Source organism: Dama dama, chromosome 9, assembly GCF_033118175.1.
Source record: "Dama dama isolate Ldn47 chromosome 9, ASM3311817v1, whole genome shotgun sequence".
NCBI classification, from domain to species: Eukaryota; Metazoa; Chordata; class Mammalia; order Artiodactyla; family Cervidae; genus Dama; species Dama dama.
Window position 1 is genome coordinate 63,896,871 of NC_083689.1, and position 16,804 is coordinate 63,913,674.

Sequence of the window (16,804 nt, forward strand, 5' to 3'; positions counted from 1 at the left end):
CCGATTCTCCATTTCTTCCAAGGTCATCCAAGGACAGACAACTCACTTTGTTCTCCACTGACTTCGAGAAGCCTCCCACATTTCCGCTTCTAGGTCTGTACTCACGTGTGCCCCGTCTGCTCTGCCCTCCTCTCTTCCTCAGGAGGCAGGCTCTAACCACCCTTGCATTGGCCAGTATTTATGGATTAGGGTTGGGAATAATGCAGCCAAAAAGAGAACCACCAGTCTGCCTTCAAGGAGTTTACATTCTACTAAGGCAGGCGTTCTTAACTGGGGCCATAATACTCCAAGGGGCTGAAACTGGTTCTTGGAAGGGTTAAAAAAAACTTTGATCTTCCTAAGGATTTACATGTTTATCACCCTGTTTGCCATCTCAGTGAGAAGCCCCACCAGCCACCCAGTCAGTTGCCAGGGCATAGTCATCAATTTGTGTTGCCAATCCCCTCTGAGCTCAGGCTCCTGGTAATTGACCTTGTGGCTGCCCAGTCCATGAAGGCTTCCACTCTCTCCCTGAAAATGGACTGCATCTGTCTTTACTTTCCACATTCTCCTGCCTAGATGCCAGGGCCCAAAGGTTAGGCATCTCTTTTGCCAACATTTTAGACCCCTATGCCCTTTTCTCCACCCATCTGTCACAGCCCTGGGCCTGGATAAACCTCACCCAGGACTTTCCCCTGCTTGCACGTGGGTAGGTGAGCCACAGTGGGGAAATCCCCCAGCCAACAGGATAGGACACACTGGGGTTGTCAACACTGTCAGGCATTTGAAATTTTGTGGGTAAGTTTGCTCCTCTGAATGCACACTCTCCTCCTTCCTTCAAACGCCTCACCACCTCTCCCTCGCTCTCAGCAGACCTTGCCTCCCACTTTGAAGAAAAAATAGAAGCTGAAGATGAAATCTCCCTTAACATCCCACTACAAACCTACATCTACATCTGCACCCATCCTCTCTTTGTTCCCTCTTTTGGTTCTAGAGAAGTCATCCCTCCTTCTTTTCAAGACCAGCCCTTCCACCCACGCTCCTGATCCCATCCCCTCGCACATGCTCGTGAACATCGTTCACTGGTTGCCTCCCCTCTTTCCCACACCCTTAATTAATCTCTCCCCTTGATCTGCCATCAGCCTGAAAACAAACTCAGGTCTCTTCCACCTTCTAACACAGCTCCCCTCCCCCAACACACACACACACACACACACACACACGGAGCCCATCACAACATCTCTCTCCTCCCATTCATACAAATACTTCTCAAAAGACCCACTGCCTCCCTCACCCCTTCTTCACTCATCAGACCGCTGCCATCTGACCCTCTCCATCACTTTGCACAAAGAGTATTCTCTAAAACCACCAACAGTCCCATGTCTGTCAATAACTGAAGCTGCTGGTCCCATCCTTATCCTTCTGACCTCTCAGAGTATTGCCCCTTGACTCTTCCCATTTGCCCGAAACTCTCAGCTTTCTTCCCTTGGCTTCCTTCCCTATGCCCACTCTCCTGGATTTTCTCCCACCTCTTGGGCCCTCCTTCGCAGCCTCTGCAGGTACACCCTCATTTTCACAGCTGCAACCTGTGGGTGTGCCTCACAGCTCCATCCTGGGGCAACTTCTCTTCTCTCTGGCCAATCTGGGCCTCATCCACAGCCACGTGATCATCTGTCTCCTGACAACTTCCCATCCTCGTGTGCTTCCAAACCCAGGCCTATTCAACATCCACCTCCAGGGTCCCAAAGGTCTTTCAAGCTCAACATGTCTAAAGTGGAACTTGCATTTTTCATGACCCCCTCTGCAGCCTCCCATCCTCACTCACCCAGCAACCCCTCCCAGTTCACCTTCAGTTTTCCCCATCTCAGTGAAAAACTACTGCCTGTTTTCATGGAAACCTCAGAGGTCATCCTGACACTCTCCATCCCCTCCATTCCCACACATCTCTATGGTGATTTTGCTTCCTGATACCTGGAACCTTCCACAGCCCTCCACCTGTGCTCCCACCAGCTCCATCCCTGTGATATTCTCCCTGGATGTCTGCCTGCCCTCCTAACCCTAACCTGTCATCTTGCAGCTATTCACACACACACCATTTCACTCTCTACCTACAGGGGTCACATTAAAATGCAAATATCATCCTATCCTTCTTGGACCTACACTGTCAGTGGCTTCCTAAATCTCTGAGGATGAAGAGAAAGATCCTCAAAACAGAATCTGCCTCTGCCATCCTTCCAAACTCCCCAATCCCCCTGCTCTCCCTCTGGGCCCTGTCACGAAGGCGTTTTCTCACCTCTTCTCTCAGTGGTACCTTCTGCCTCAGGCCCTTTGCACAGGTCCTTTCTTCTGCCTAGGATTCTTCCCCCTACCCCACTCTCCCCTGCACTTAGTTCAGAGGTCCTCACAAAGATCACTTCCTCAGGGAATCCTTCCCTGACCCTCAAGCAGAGATAGATCCTGTCAGATGATTTCATGGTAATGGCTAACAGACACACAAGCTCAGTACTATTCTTGGAACTTTTCTGTGCGTTTCTGCTTAGAACTCATTTACTCTTCATGGCAACCCTATCAGGTAGAAATTATAATTACCTCTATCTTATGAGTGAAGAAACTGAGGCACCAAGAAGTTATGTAACTTAGCGAAGGTCACCTAGTTAATAAAAGACAAAGCAGGAGTTTAAACCTGGGCAGACTGACTCCAGCATAGCTTTTAAAGACCCCTCTCCCATAAGAAAAAAACTCTATCCTTTTCTTTTCTACACTTACTCACCACTTGTAACCATGTATTTGTATATGTTTGTTTTTGTTAAATAAAAAAACATATAAATAACAAAATACACGTAACAAATCATATGTATTTGTTTAGCTTATGTCTCCCTATTAGACTATAAGCTCTATTGGGGTAGAGCTTATTTATTTCCAATAGTTTTATTTCCAACAGTAGTTGTTCAATAAATATTTGCTAAATAGCTGAATGTAGATTAGTCTCCTCGCTCTTCCTCACTTACCATATTCCATCAGTTACCTGGTCCTGTCCCTATTTCTTGCTGGAGCAATCATTCCTAAGCCTAGGATGGTCAGGTATGTGCTTACCCTGTATCCTAAAATTGGTCGGAAAACGTTATGTGTCTGTACACCTTTGGAATTTTCTACAGCAAATGTTAGGGTGCTTCTTGCTCTCTTCACTTTCTTGATGGACACATGAAGTTAAGAACAGCTGATTCAGGACTTCCATGTTGGTCCAGTGGTTAAGAATATGCCTGCCAATGCAGGAGACGTGAATTCAATCCCTGTTTTGGGAAGATCCCACATGCCATGGAGCAACTAAGCCCGTGTGCCAAGAGATACTGAGCCCATGCTCTAGATCCTACATACCACAACTACTGAAGCCCTGGAGTGCCCTAGAGCCCATGATCTGCGAGAAGAGAAGCCATCGCCACAATGAGAAGCCCAAGCACTACAACTAAAGAAAGGCTGTGAGTAGCAATGATGACCTAGTGCAGAAGACCAAATAAATAAGGAGACCCAAATAAATAAGTAAATGAACATCCAAATAAATAAATTAAAATTTTAAATATATGTTAAAAGAAAAAAAAAAAAAAGAATAGCTGATTCAAATATTCCCCAGCCTAACGCACCCTCTCCCTGCCAATCTCCTCTCCACAACTACAGCACCCTCACATCCAGTTTTGTTCTCCACAAATCCATCCTCTATGCATTGGTCATAGCAATCTTTTGGTTATAGCGATCTTTTTTTTTTTTTCGGCTGTGCTGGGTCTTAGTTGTAGCACAAAGGATCATCTTCGTTGACGCATGTGGACTATTTAGTTATAGCATGAGAAGTCTTAGTTGTGGCATGTGGGTTCTAGTTCTCTGACCAGGAATCAAACCCAGGTCCCCTGCACTGGGAGTGCAGAATCTTAGCCACTGGACCACCAGGGAAGTCTTTAAAAAATCTTTAAAAAACACAAACCCAAGTTACCCTCCTGCATAAAATCAGACAGAGACTGGCTATTGACCTTGGAGCAAAGTGCAAACTCTGGCCAGGGGGAGGGGGTGTTGTAGGCCGTGTTAACGTGTCCATCCTTCTGTGTCCTCACTGGTTCCTCAACCCTCCAACTCAACAGTCCAGCAGCACAGACCGCGTTTTATGTTTGGTTTCCTGGCCTGTACCGGAATGGTTTCTCCTGTCTATATTCATGCAGTGCCCTCTGCCTGGGATGCCAGCCCTCTTCTCTGCACCTAGAAACTCTTAGTCTGTCTTTAAGCCTCAGCTTAGATACCCGCTTGGGGTTAGGGGCCCCTCCTTTCTCCCATAGGCTGTGCCTGCCCCAGACAATGCGCAGAAGACATTGAACCATAGTTGCTTGATTACCTGCCTCTCTCTTCCCTGTGAGCTCTGAGGGCAGCTGCCACATCTTATATATCCCGCAGTCCTAGCCTGAGCGCTTGCCAAAGGTATGGCGCTCAATAACTATTCAATGAATGAATGAACGATGACAAATAGCACCGGTTCATGTGTTCTAAAAAGATTTGTGAAATGATTAAATGAGTGGGTAAGTGGAAGTTCCAGTCTAGAGAGAGCTGGAGAATAGGATGTTCAGAGATGAGTAAAACCCGATTGCAGCTGTCACACAGCTAAGAGGAAGACAAATGCCTTCAAGGAGCGAGTCTGAAGGATTTAAGAGGGAGGTATTCTAATCTTAGGCGGCCCAGGGGGCGTGTCCGGATCCGACTCCCGCCCTCCCCGCCAATAGGCGGTCTCACTGCCGCCCATGCCTCCTCCCCTTTCACCCGCCGAGGCGGGGCCGGCCACCTTTGGAGATAAGACTACGCTTCCCGGCGTGCCGCGCGGCGGGCGGGGGAGGAGCCGGAAGTGGGGGGCGCGAGGTCTAAGGGCACAAGGGAAGTGGCGGGCGGGGACTGAGGGGGGCGTGCAGGTGAACGGACAGGCCGGGGGTCGCGGGCATGGCTGAGGCCAGGAAGCGGCGGGAGCTGCTTCCCCTGATCTACCAGCATCTGCTGCAGGCGGGCTATGTGCGCGCGGCGCGGGAAGTGAAGGAGCAGAGCGGCCAGGTAAGCGTGCGCGGGCCGTGTCCGAGGGCCGCGTGCAAGATCTACTGAGAGGCTGCCCGCGCCTCTTCCTCTGGCGGCCTGCGGGCGCCCAGATCCCGGATCCCGCTGTGCTCTGGGACGCGGCCCGGGGTGCCGAAGGGGCCGCAACCTCTTCCCCACAACTCTGTGGCTCCCGGTTCTTTTGGGCCTCAGTTTCCTTATCTGTGGAGTGGGCGGGCCGGGACGTGAGATCGGACGCTTTGGGCTTTATAATTCCCGCGCCCCTTACCTCCACCCCCTTCCGGGAGCGACAGTTTAAAGTTTCGAAGTCTCGGGCCACGTGGCTCGGCGCGGCCCCCTAGGGCGAAAAGGTTGCTGCGAGTCTGAGGAGTGGATCGCTACCAGCCCTGGAAGGGGCGAAAGAGCGCCCCGAGAAGGGGCCTGAAGCTACTTAATTGAGCTGGAGCTCAAACCTTTAGCAGCTCTTCTGGACTGATGGGGAGTTGAACTCGCGCTGTAGTCGTTCTTACTTCATCCATTCCTCGAGCAGCTGTTAATCTGGCAGTGAGGGTGCTGGTGATGGAATATAGAATAGTGAGGAGGGTCCCTTGGCTCACTAATTAGAGTTTACAGGCTAAATCTGTTAGGGGAGATTGACATAAATCAAAGGACCACGAAAGTAACCGTGCACTCAACACTGCATTAACTGCCAAGAATGAGAAGCATAGGGTGCTAAGACAGGAATGGCAGATTGCCTTAGTCAGGGATATCCAGAACTGCTTTCCTGAGTAAGTGAATGCTGCTTTGAGATCTGAGAGAAGGAAGTGGATGTTCCAAAGTGTTGCATATGTACTGGCCGCCAGAAAGTTTTTTATGACTGAAGTGTGGGGTACAAGGGTGACAGATCTCTGGGGAGACAGAGGCAGTGAGCGGGCTTCCTTTGGTTTTGGTAAAGTAGTGGTAAGCCACTGGAAGGTGTTAAGTTGGTGTGGTGGCTATTGACTTGATTAGTCAGTGCCCCTTTGGCTATGGTGTAGGCTCTGGTCATGATACTTACTCTCAGGACCTCTGGGAGAGACTAAAGGATTACAAATAAGACATCATCTGTGCTTTTCACAATCTTTGGACCTCAGTAGCTTTTCTTACTTCACTTATATCACTTAACAGCTACAGGAAACAAAAAGGAGTACCTATCTTCTTTGGGGCATTTGCCTAGACGAAAGAATCCTGCCCTTATGAAGCATACATTCCATCAGGAACAGACAAATGACTGAATTTTTTTTTTTAAGTTAATGATACAATGTGTAGGGTGATGGTAGGTGCTAGTTGTAAAAATAAGGCAGGTAGAAGGGATAAGGAATGTCAGAGTTATATTATCTATAGGGTGGTCTTGAAACCCAAATGAGAAGGTGACTTTGGGCAAGGACCTGAAGAAAGTGAGGGAGTGAGCCATACAGTTGGCAGGAGAGAGCATTCGAGACAGAAAGACCAGCCAGCCCCGATGGGGGCGGAGTCCCCTGACAGATTTGAGGGACTGTGAGGAAGCCAGTGTGCCTGGGGCCAAGGAAAGTGAAACTTAAACTTTCAGTCACTGTCAGTTACATTCTGAATGTTACTGGCTGCTGTGCTGTGCAGTTACTGTTGTAGGTTGTCTCCTTCAGGCCTGAGAGCAACATCTTAGATGGGTACTGCTGTTATCCCCATATAAAGAAAGAACCTGCAAGCTTAAAGAGCTGAAGACAGTAGACTATCCAGTTAACAAATTCTCTTTACCTGACCCCAGATGCACCCTCCTGGCCACTCTGCCTAAATCCCTGGCACTTCACTCACTCAGCCTCCTTGGGGCATTTGACATCCCAGGTTCTTGACATTTGCAGAGAGAGTAGACTTCTGATCTTGGCTCCAAAGGGCTTTGCTTCTACCAAAGGATTGGCACCGTTTGGTTCCAGTCTCTGCCAGTCTCTGCCCAGTGGGTGAGCAGACAGCATGGGTGTCTAGTCTGCCTGTGGCTCATACTGCCTGGGGAGATTGACCAGCCTGACTTTTGAAAGGTCAGAGGTGGAAAAAGTCCTGTCTTGTGGCACCTAAGCCTGGAGAGTGCCAGGGAGGCTGGATAAATGCTAGCCTGGAATATTCCCACTCTACTCTGTCAAAGGTACTTCTCACCAGAATATTGTCTTAAAAGGGTTTAGTTGAAAGTACTTGCCCTGCGTGTCTCTGAAAGATTCGGGTGGTCCTGGCAGGGCCGAGCAGACATATTGCCCAGAGCAGAAAGACCCCCTTCTCAACCATCTCTCTGCAGGTCATGATGTCATGAGAGTGGGGCCCAACGAGGAACCTTGCTGTGCTCAGGAGGGTTAATTGCTGCTTTCTCTTTGCTTCTCTGCAGAAAAGTTTCCTGAGGCAGTCTGTAACCCTTCTGGACATCTATACACACTGGCAACAGTAAGTCTAATGGGGCTGAGGGAGTGCAGGAGGGACACCCCAAGCTCTCAGCATGAAATCAGCTAGGATACTAATCTGGTCTAAGATCTGTCCCCATAACCCACTGTAGATACTGTTATCACCTCTAGGAAGCTACACCACAGATATGGGTGTCTGTCTGATAGTAGAGAGGACTCTGAGAGCTGTGCTCAGTGCCTCTTAAGGACAAGAGCTTCTCGGCAGCTTGTTATTCATTCAGTCAATGAGCATTTATTGAGTGACTACTGAATGCCAGGCTCTCAGTACAGAGATATTGTCATGAGTGAGACATGCATGGTGGCTCCTTTCCTGGAGCGGACATTGGAGTCAGGGAGGTAAGCACGCCACAGAGAATGAGACAAGTGAGTGTAAAATTACGGTGGTGGTGAGGATTATGAAAAAGAGGTGCCTGGCGCCAAAACTGCCTGAATAGGTTAGCCTCACCTCATTTAGGTGTTTAGGGGATGGCTTCTTTGAGGTGACCTTTGAGTTGAGAACTGCAGGGATCGGGGAAGTGAACTCGGCAATAGGTGTGGAAAGGCTGATGGAGTGTACCTGGCAGAGGGAGCTGCTGATTTGAGGCCTGTAACTGCAGTGCGGTGCAGACGAGACTGGATGGTCGTCAGGGACCACCCCGTAACAGGCCTGATCACCCATGAGGAGAAGTTGTGTCTTTGCCCCAAGAGCCGTGGCAGCCATGGAAGGGTGAAGTGGAGAGCAGTGAGATCACTGGCTTGATTGGGCAGGCTGTGATGTCAGCTTCCAGACAAGAGCTGATGGGCTTGAGGCAGGAATAGCGTAGGAGGGAGACAGTTTGCAAGAATACTGGAGGATGAGATGAGGGTCTGCAGATGGTTTGGAGAAGAAGTGTAGTCAGCTCCCAGGTGTCTGACTTGTACGCTTGAATGGAAGGAACCCAACATGGAGTGAAAGATTTCAAAAACATGTTGAACGTGAAATGCCTGTGAAACATGCAAAACAAGGAGGGCGGATAATCCAAGGACATATCAACAGAGGAATGGTTTGAAAATGAAGGAGGGGATAATCGTTCCTTCAATGAACTGGGCTGACCACAGCCAACTATGGGAGTGAAGGACCTGCAGTTGTGACCCATGAGGAATGATAGTGAATACGCAACTGTCTGGGTGGAAAAGAGTTGGCAGAGGGGCAGTGGAGGGACCACTATCTGCACATGTTTGGAGACAAAGGGAGTGGGGTGTTCCCTGGGGCCTGAGAGACTGAAGTGGGACCCATGTGAACCTGCTTTGGGAAGACAAGTGTCAGCTTCTGAAAAAAAGCAGTTGGTCATCAAAGCTGTCCAAAACTAATGTGGGCTACAGTAGAGTGGTGAGATTCCTGTCATCAGAGGTGTGTAAGCAAAGGCAGGCATGGTAGAGAAGGGATCCCAGCTTCCAGTAGAGAGCTGAGGTCTTTGCAAGCTGTCAGCCCTCAGTTCTTGGCTCTTCTCTGCTGCTGAGGTGAGCACAGGGCATACCCCCCACTTCCTCTTCCATGTGCCCAGGTGTCTGGCTATTTGTGCAGCACTTCCTTCCCCAGAGAACTGCTTCAATGAGTTGCACCACATGCCCTCCCCTACCACCAGCCCCTTCTCTGGATGAGGGGTACTGACTTGGATGAGGACCTCACACCCATCAGAGCCAGCCTAACCTGGTGGTTCAAACCCAGCTGTATGACCTTGGACAAACTTGACCTCCCCAAGTCTGTCTCCTTCAGTAAAATGAAGATAATAATAGTAAATGAAGTGCTAAACCTGGCCAGTGGAGGCATTACCCCTCTACTCACCTCTGTTTAGTGAGCACCTACTGTGGGACAGAACTGTTCTCGATATAGTTGGAAACAAACTGGAAGAAAAAAATCTCTGCACCTGTGAAAGTTACATTCCACGGGGAGAAGAGAGGCAGAGTGAACCTATATGTGTGATAAATGAAACATGTTTTTGCAGAAGATTTCCCAACAAGTGGCCTTCCTGGGAACAAGGGAGCCAGGCAGCACATCCCAAACCATGGCAGAGCGACATCTGTCCCACGTGGAGAGTGTGGCACGCAGACAGTGACCCCCTCGGCCAGGAGGCTGGGCTCAAAGGATGTGATGCTTGAAAATTCTGGCAACTCAGCCATCTGAGTGCTTATCCTCCCCAGAGCCTCAGACTGACTTTGGACAGGTCACTTAGCCATGAGACTTAGGCTAGGTACTGTAGTGAGCTGGAAAAAGTTCTGCCAGCCCTCCCCTCCCAGGGCATGCAGTGGGGGCATCAAGTAGGAAGTAAGTAAAATAACAGGAGAGAGAAAAGTGCTTTGAAGAAAATGAAACAGGGCAGAGAATATCTTAGAGGACGGTGGTGACCAGGGAGGGCCTCTCTGAGAAGGCTGTACGGGAGTTGAGGCCTGAGGGACAACAGGGACCTGGGCAGTCTTCCAAGAAGAGGTTACTGTGGGTGCCACAAGTCCTGAAGGAAGGAGGAGCCTGGATGGTTCTGTGAAGTGTATATAGTGCCGGCACTTAGAGCTCTGTGACTCTTAGCCGCTGTTAGAAAATACTGTCCACCCTTCCTGAGTGTTTGGAGATGAATATACTGTAAAAATACAATGAAATGAGTGAAGATGCACAACACAAAATTGTTTCTGCACTCTGTTTCATCACTGTTTAAAGTCTCTTCATACACTTGCCCTTTGGGGACAGGGAGGATGTGGGAGGTCTTCCTTTCCAACTCTCCTAGGGTTGTCCTTGCCCCCTGGTTGAGCTTGCCAGTCACCCTTGTCCTGCAGAACTTCGGAGATTGGCCGGAAACGGAAGGCAGAGGAAGATGCGGCCTTGCAGGCCAAGAGGACCCGCGTATCAGATCCCATCAGCAGCTCAGAGAGCTCAGAAGAGGAGGAGGAGGAGGAGGCAGAAGCCCAAACCGCCAAACCCAGTAAGAGCCCTGGGTGCTGAGAAGGCCCCTGTCTCTGAGCTGGGGGCTCAGTGCAGTACCCTGCTCCTCTTGGGGACAGGCTATTGTATATTGGATTGTTCCAAGGGAGAGTCCACCTCCAGCTGCACCTTCCGTGAGCCCTCAGAGGACCAGCTCCTTTTAAAGGGAAGGTTGTAACAGCCCCACATACCTATTTCAGTCTTGATTTGAGCCCTTCCTCTGGGCCAGACATTGTGTCCCAGGCGCTAGGAATCCAGTGGTGAACAAAAACATGGATGGGCTCTTAGAGTCTAGAGGATTGTAGAGTCAGTCTCTCCAGTCCAGGAACTGCATTTTTTAAGCCTTCCAGATAATTCTGATAAAAACAGAAAAGCAGCCCACATTTTCAGAAGAACTGCTAGAAAGATTTCAGAGACGACAGCTGGCGGGCGCCTCTTCTGTGTGCTCAGGGGCTATTTCAACAGCTGCCTATCTGAAGTGAGCAGGTTTAGCACCTGCACGCTGTCTCAGGCCCTCTGGTTCCAGTGCATTGGCAGGGGCCACCCTGTGAGGCCTTCACAACCCCTCCTCCCCCCATTCTCCAGGTAGTTTGTGCTTTAACCAACAGTGATCACGGCTCCACAGAAGAATTACCATTCTTCTTTGAATTATTGATTTTTACTTACATAGAAGGTAACTTCTTAATTTTTAAATATATTTTCTGATTATAAAAGAAATACAGGCTTCATTATATTCATTATAGAATATGTGAAAATGACTTTTTAGAGTGGTAGGGGAAAATTACCCATATTCTTGGCCATGTATAATTTGGCAAATTATTCTTCCATTTATTTTTCCTGAGCATGTTTTTTCAAATATTGGCAATCATACTGAATATATATTTTATACTTTGCTTAATCTTTGAAGATTATAATGCAAAACAAGTTCACTGTGAGCGCTGCAGAAACAGAGAAGTGGGAGGTTTCCTGTTCCCCTTGCCTGCTCCCTTTTCTCTCCCTAAACATCTCCTGGAGGGTAGCCTGACGATGCTGATGACGCTCCCCTTTGCATCTGCACTTATACAGATAGACATCCATACAGGCCTACTTCCATACTTACAAACTATTTGAAACAACAGCTGTAAAACTGCCTACTGATTGGTTACTCAATATTAATGAATTTTTTAAACTCTAACAATGGAATTATAATTATACTTTTTAAGAGTCCTCATTGAGAGAAACTTGCTAAAATATTGTTGGGCAACATGATATGATGTCTGGTGTATTCTTCAGAATAACACTCACTGGGGGTGGATGAATGAGGGACACAGTTGAAATAAGATTGGCCACAAGTTGATAATGGTTGGGGCTGGGTGGCTTAATCCTCTTCCTTGGTACTTATGAATGGGCCTAAAATGTTCCATAATTAAAAATCAAGAGAGGGCTTCCCTGGTGGCTCAGTGGTAGAGACTGCCTGCCAGTGCAAAAAACATGGGTTCAGTCCCTGGTCCGGGAAGAGCCCACATGCCACGGAGCAACTAAGCTCATGTACCACAACTATTGAACCTGCGCTCTAGAGCGTGTGCTTTGCAACAAGAGAGGCCACCACAGTGAGAAGCCCACGCACCACAACTGGAGAGTAGCCCTGCTCTCTGCAGCTAGAGAAAAGCAACAAAGACCCAGCTCAGCCAATAAATTTAAAAAAAAAATGAGAGATGGAATTAAACATCAGGAAAAGATCATGTCATTCCTCTCAACAGCATCATATTTTTTAACCTAATCAACACTTGTTTCTCTTGGCTTTGTTTATTCATTTATTTTTGGCTGTGGTGGGCCTTCCTTGCTGTGTTCAAGGTTTTCTCTGGTTGCGGAGAGGGGGTGGCTACTCTTGTTTGGTTGTACAGGCTTCTCCTTGTGGTGGTTTCTCGTTGCAGAGCACAGGCTGTAGATCACTGGCTTCGTAGTTGTGATGCATAAGCCTCGGTGTTCTGTGGCATGTGGGATCTTCTCAGACCAGGGACTGAACCTGTGTCCCCAGCATTGGCAAGTGAATTCTTAATCACCAGACCACCAGGGAAGCCCCCAACAGCATCTTCTTTATTTTACAGCATACGTTAGAAATCTTTCCCTAACCTGAGCTCAAAGGAGACAGTATCCTGGTATCAAGGCAACAAGGATCTAGAAACCAACATCTAACAAGATTCCAGTCTTGTAGTGTAGCTCCCCACCCACTGGGAAATGGTTTAAATTCGAGCAGCTTTCTCTGTGGACCTGGGGCTGCGTGACCTGCCCCTGTCTTGCTAAGTGGCGTTCGGGGCTGCAGTGTGGCAGGTAGCCTGTGGGAATGGCATCCCTGGAGTTGTTTGGGCCTTCAGGGTAGTGTGCAGTAGGTCTGGGAGCCAATCCCTTTTCCTCTGGGGCCTTCGGTATCTCGAGCCTCCAGGGAGCTGGGACCCCATTGGGGATGCAGTCAGTCAACTTTCATGTCACCACTCTCCCCTCTTGCTCCTGGGGGATGTGGTTGAGCACTACCGAGCCCTTCCTCAGTCCAGGCTCAGCCTCAAATCTCATGCCAACACCAGGCAGCCATACAAATTGAATTGTTAGGTGAGCTGAAACCTTTCTTCTTCCGTGCGAAAAGGCTGGTCTGGCTCACCCAACGGGTATTTGTGTCTTGCAGCCCCGAAACTAGCAGCTACCAACTCCTCAGTCACAGGGACAGTTTCGTCTTCAAGTATGAAAGAAAAAGCCAAGGTGAGTGGGACCATCTACCAGACTGTCACCCATGGGCGGTGAAGTGCCCTGTAGGATACATTCCCTGGCATCAGAGAAGGATTGGGTTGTGGGTAATTGCCTAACTTGGATTCAGATCTCAGTCACCAGCTGTGTGATCATGGTGTGTCCCATTCACCTCTTCGGGCCTCAGGTTTTTGTCTGTAAGATGGCGATGATGCCTACTGCTGTGAGCCACTGGGCACCTTACATACCTGGGGTAGACGGCTCCTTTCCTCCTCTGGCCCTGCATTCAGCTCTTCACTCAGAGAGTCATTCCCAATACAGTTATGTTCCACGTACTACGTGAGGCAGTGGAGACACCATAGCAAACAAGACACTTGTGGCTTTGAAAGCTCGAGAAACATTTTCTAGACTGGAAACTACTTGGAAGGCAGAATATCATTTTCTGGTCATCCACAAAGCAGTGTCTCAGACATGTTAAGGACTGTGTCCCTGATACTGACTGGAGCATTAGCAAAAAATATGTATCACGAGGCCATGATAACATCTACAATAAATTGCTACTTACTGCTTAGCAAAACTGCTGTGTCCTAAGAACTGTAATTCAGTTCACACCTCTGCGAGGGGAAGTACCGTTTTCAGCACCCTCCTTGACTGGCCACAGGTTGGTGATGAATCCATAACTTCGAAGATGAAGAAACAGAGGCTTACGGAGGTCGTGCGCCCGAGCTCACGGGTCTGAGAAGTGGCGGAGGTGGGAGCCGAAGTGGTCTGTGCTCTTCTCCACCTGACCGTACCCAGTGTCTGTCACTCCTGTTCTCTGTAGGCAAAGACCACGAAAGCCAGCAAGAGAGTGAATTCCACGACACACCCTGCCCCTGGAAAGGCAGTGGCCCACCTCCTCGCTGGGAAGTCACCCCAGAAGACAACAGGGCCCTCGGCAAATGCTGTCTTGGTGTCAGAAACCGAGGAGGAGGGCAGCGTGTCAGCCCTGAAAACCGCCACCACGCCTGGTAAGGAGCCCCAACCTCTAGGGCCAGGCCCCAAGGGCAGGCTGGGGAGGCAGACCTGGTCACTGCTTTGTCAGGCCCCCGGGACATTCTGGAATTCAGGCGGTTGTCTCCATGACGGCGAGGAACCCCGCCTCAGGCCACTTTCCCCTCCCCTGGGTGAGAGAGAATCTGCTGCAGGGACACCTCAGGCTTTGCTGAGGGAGTGTGAGCAGCCGGCGTGGGGTTGGAGCATTTTCTGGTTTATTGCTCTTAGGTGGGTACCAGCGCCCTCCACAGAGGCTTAGAGGCTAAGCCGAGAGGCCTGGGTTTGCCTCTATATCGCATGTAAAATAGGCATTTGCCCTGCCTGCTGCCCTGTGATGGGGGAAGGAGGTTTTCTAAGCCCCCAGGTGCTGGCGCTTGTGTGTTAGGACCTATTGTTACACCTCTTACCAGGCCCTCAGCTGTGCAGGGGCAGGGGGGAGTGTGGGATGCACCTCAGCTGTTCGTCTTCCATGCGGGGAGGAGGCAGTACTCATACCTGGCCCTGAGTAATTGGCGTGGAGGGTGCCAACGAGAGGCAGGCGGGTCTATAAAGGGTTGGCCCTCAGTCCTCTCCTTGTTTATCCCTCAGGAATGGCATCCGCCAACCAGGCTGACAGCTCCAGTGAGGATACCACCAGCTCGAGCGATGAGACAGACTTGGAGGTAATTGTCCCCGACCCTCAGAGCAGCCCTCTGCAAACCTCTAACCCTCCCGGGGCCTGGCCAGGGGCCTCACCTCCCAGTGGTACCTCTCCCCGTTCAGTGGGTGTTTTGGGGTGACCAGGAGCTGAAAGGCTGAGCCCTGGGCAGGTTGGGAGCCAGAGTTTCACTGTGCTCTGGGCAGGAAGAGGGCCTGGAGTTGGTGGGGGGAGACGCCATCCTACCTGTGAGGCGGGGGCAGACTTTCTGGGAGAGGCGGCAGGGGACCAGGGCCTGACGCACAGGGGGCTCCCCGGCGCGGGCCTGTCAGGGTGTGAGTGTTCGAGCAGGAAAAGCTGCACAAGCGAAGGCCGTGGGGTCAGGCGCGTGGCCATCTGGGGTCAGGCTACTGAGGGGGTTCTGGGTCTGCTGGTGAGTGCTGGGTCTCAGCACCGGCCTGAGGAAGTCCGTGGCCTTGTCTCTTCTGTGAAGCGTGACCTGGAGTCCCTGCAGGTTATTCCTTAGTGTGCACCTTCCGAGTGGTAGGCAGGGTTCCTGCTGCCGTGGGGAAGTGAAAGGGACCCTCAGAAATCTAACTGCAGTGGTGATGGTTAGTATGAATGGAAAATGTAGAAAGCCGTGAGGAGCAGTAACAGGAATGTGATGCGGGCAGAGGGACAGCATGGGCAAGGATGGACACACAGCAGATTTGGTGCTTTTCAGGAACAGTGAGCCACAATTTCATGAATGAAGGGGAAAGTGATGTAAGATGAAGTCTGAGGTAGGCAGGGGCCAGATCCGTGCCTGACCATGAGGACCACTGAGAGAAGTTTGGGTTTAGTCCTGGGGGCTGTGGGAAACCATTGCAGGGTTACAGGCACACAGGTGAGATGGCCTGATTTATGGTTCCACAACATCACTGGTTGTGGCCTGGGTTGGAGGACGGTGCTTCATAAATGCAGTGAGATGGTTGAGGGGGCTATTGGAGTAATACTGGCAGGAGATGCTGAAGGCTGGCCCCAGGGCAGCCAGCAGAGAGGTGGGGAGAGAGAACAATAGGATTCTGGGATCAAATTGACCTGGCACCCACAGTGCTTCCTACCTTACCTTCCCACCTCAACCAGTAACCCCTGAAGATGCAGGCCTAACTGCGGGCTGCCTCTCACATTCCATCCCACCTTTGGGCCCTAGTTACAGCCAGCTATAAAGGCACCCTGGGCTTCCATCTCCAGGCTCTGTCAAGGGAAGGGGCACACACCTGGCCCTGGAAGCCAGCAGCCAAACATGTAGCTTCAGTGGGCCAGAGCCCAGAGAGGGAGGGAGTGTGCCCCAGGAATCCCGGCAGGCTGGTGCCAAGACTAGAGTTCAGGTCCTGGCCTCTTGGCCCTTGTAGCTACCATGATCAGATGCTGTGTTAGTATTTGGAGGGGTAGACAAGTATGAGCTGTCCTGCTTGAGAGAGGCTGCCCCTCCACTGAGCCCTGTGTGCCAGGTGGTATAAAGGAGGCTGGTGGTTGAGAGCTCTGCCCCTTACTATCAGCGTTAGTGGTTTAACCCCTCTGAGCCTCTTGTCTTTTTCTGGAAAATGGGTGTAAAGATGGTATCTTAGGGAGTTGTTTGAGAACCAGATGATATTAAGAGAGAGCTTTATAGACAATGAAGCATCTTACACTCCTCAATGGTAGACAGGGTGATTCTCTGATCCCATGCTCTTGTTCCAGGTGAAAGCCGCAGTAAAACCACTGCAGGTCAGATCCTCAGCCGCTGCAGTCAAGGAGTCTCCGAGAAAAAGTGCAGCCCCAACCCCAGGGAAGGCAGGGGTTGTGACACCCCAAGTCAAAGGCAGTGCTGTGACCCCAGCCAGCAGGGCCAAGAAGCCAGAAGAGGTCTCAGAGAGCAGCGAGGAGTCCGACGAGAGTGAGGAGGAGGCCCCTGCGGGGACACCCACTCAGGTGAGGCCCAAGGGAGGCCTGCTCCTCCGGTGC

The 16,804-nt window shown here is 50.4% G+C and overlaps 1 protein-coding gene across 6 annotated transcripts in view; it reads left to right on the top strand.

The window, feature by feature from the left end:
- The first annotated feature begins 4,897 nt into the window (after window positions 1–4,897).
- The window catches only part of TCOF1 (treacle ribosome biogenesis factor 1), a 38,078-nt gene continuing 26,171 nt past the window's right edge, over window positions 4,898–16,804 (top strand). For all 6 annotated transcript variants that reach the window (XM_061151731.1, XM_061151732.1, XM_061151733.1 and 3 more), the window contains exons 1-7: window positions 4,898–5,055; window positions 7,424–7,479; window positions 10,284–10,429; window positions 13,088–13,161; window positions 13,970–14,156; window positions 14,770–14,843; window positions 16,541–16,771. In XM_061151731.1, the coding sequence (XP_061007714.1) occupies window positions 4,948–5,055; window positions 7,424–7,479; window positions 10,284–10,429; window positions 13,088–13,161; window positions 13,970–14,156; window positions 14,770–14,843; window positions 16,541–16,771 (876 nt within the window). In that variant the 5' untranslated portion in view covers window positions 4,898–4,947. The remainder of the gene's footprint in view (window positions 5,056–7,423; window positions 7,480–10,283; window positions 10,430–13,087; window positions 13,162–13,969; window positions 14,157–14,769; window positions 14,844–16,540; window positions 16,772–16,804) is intronic.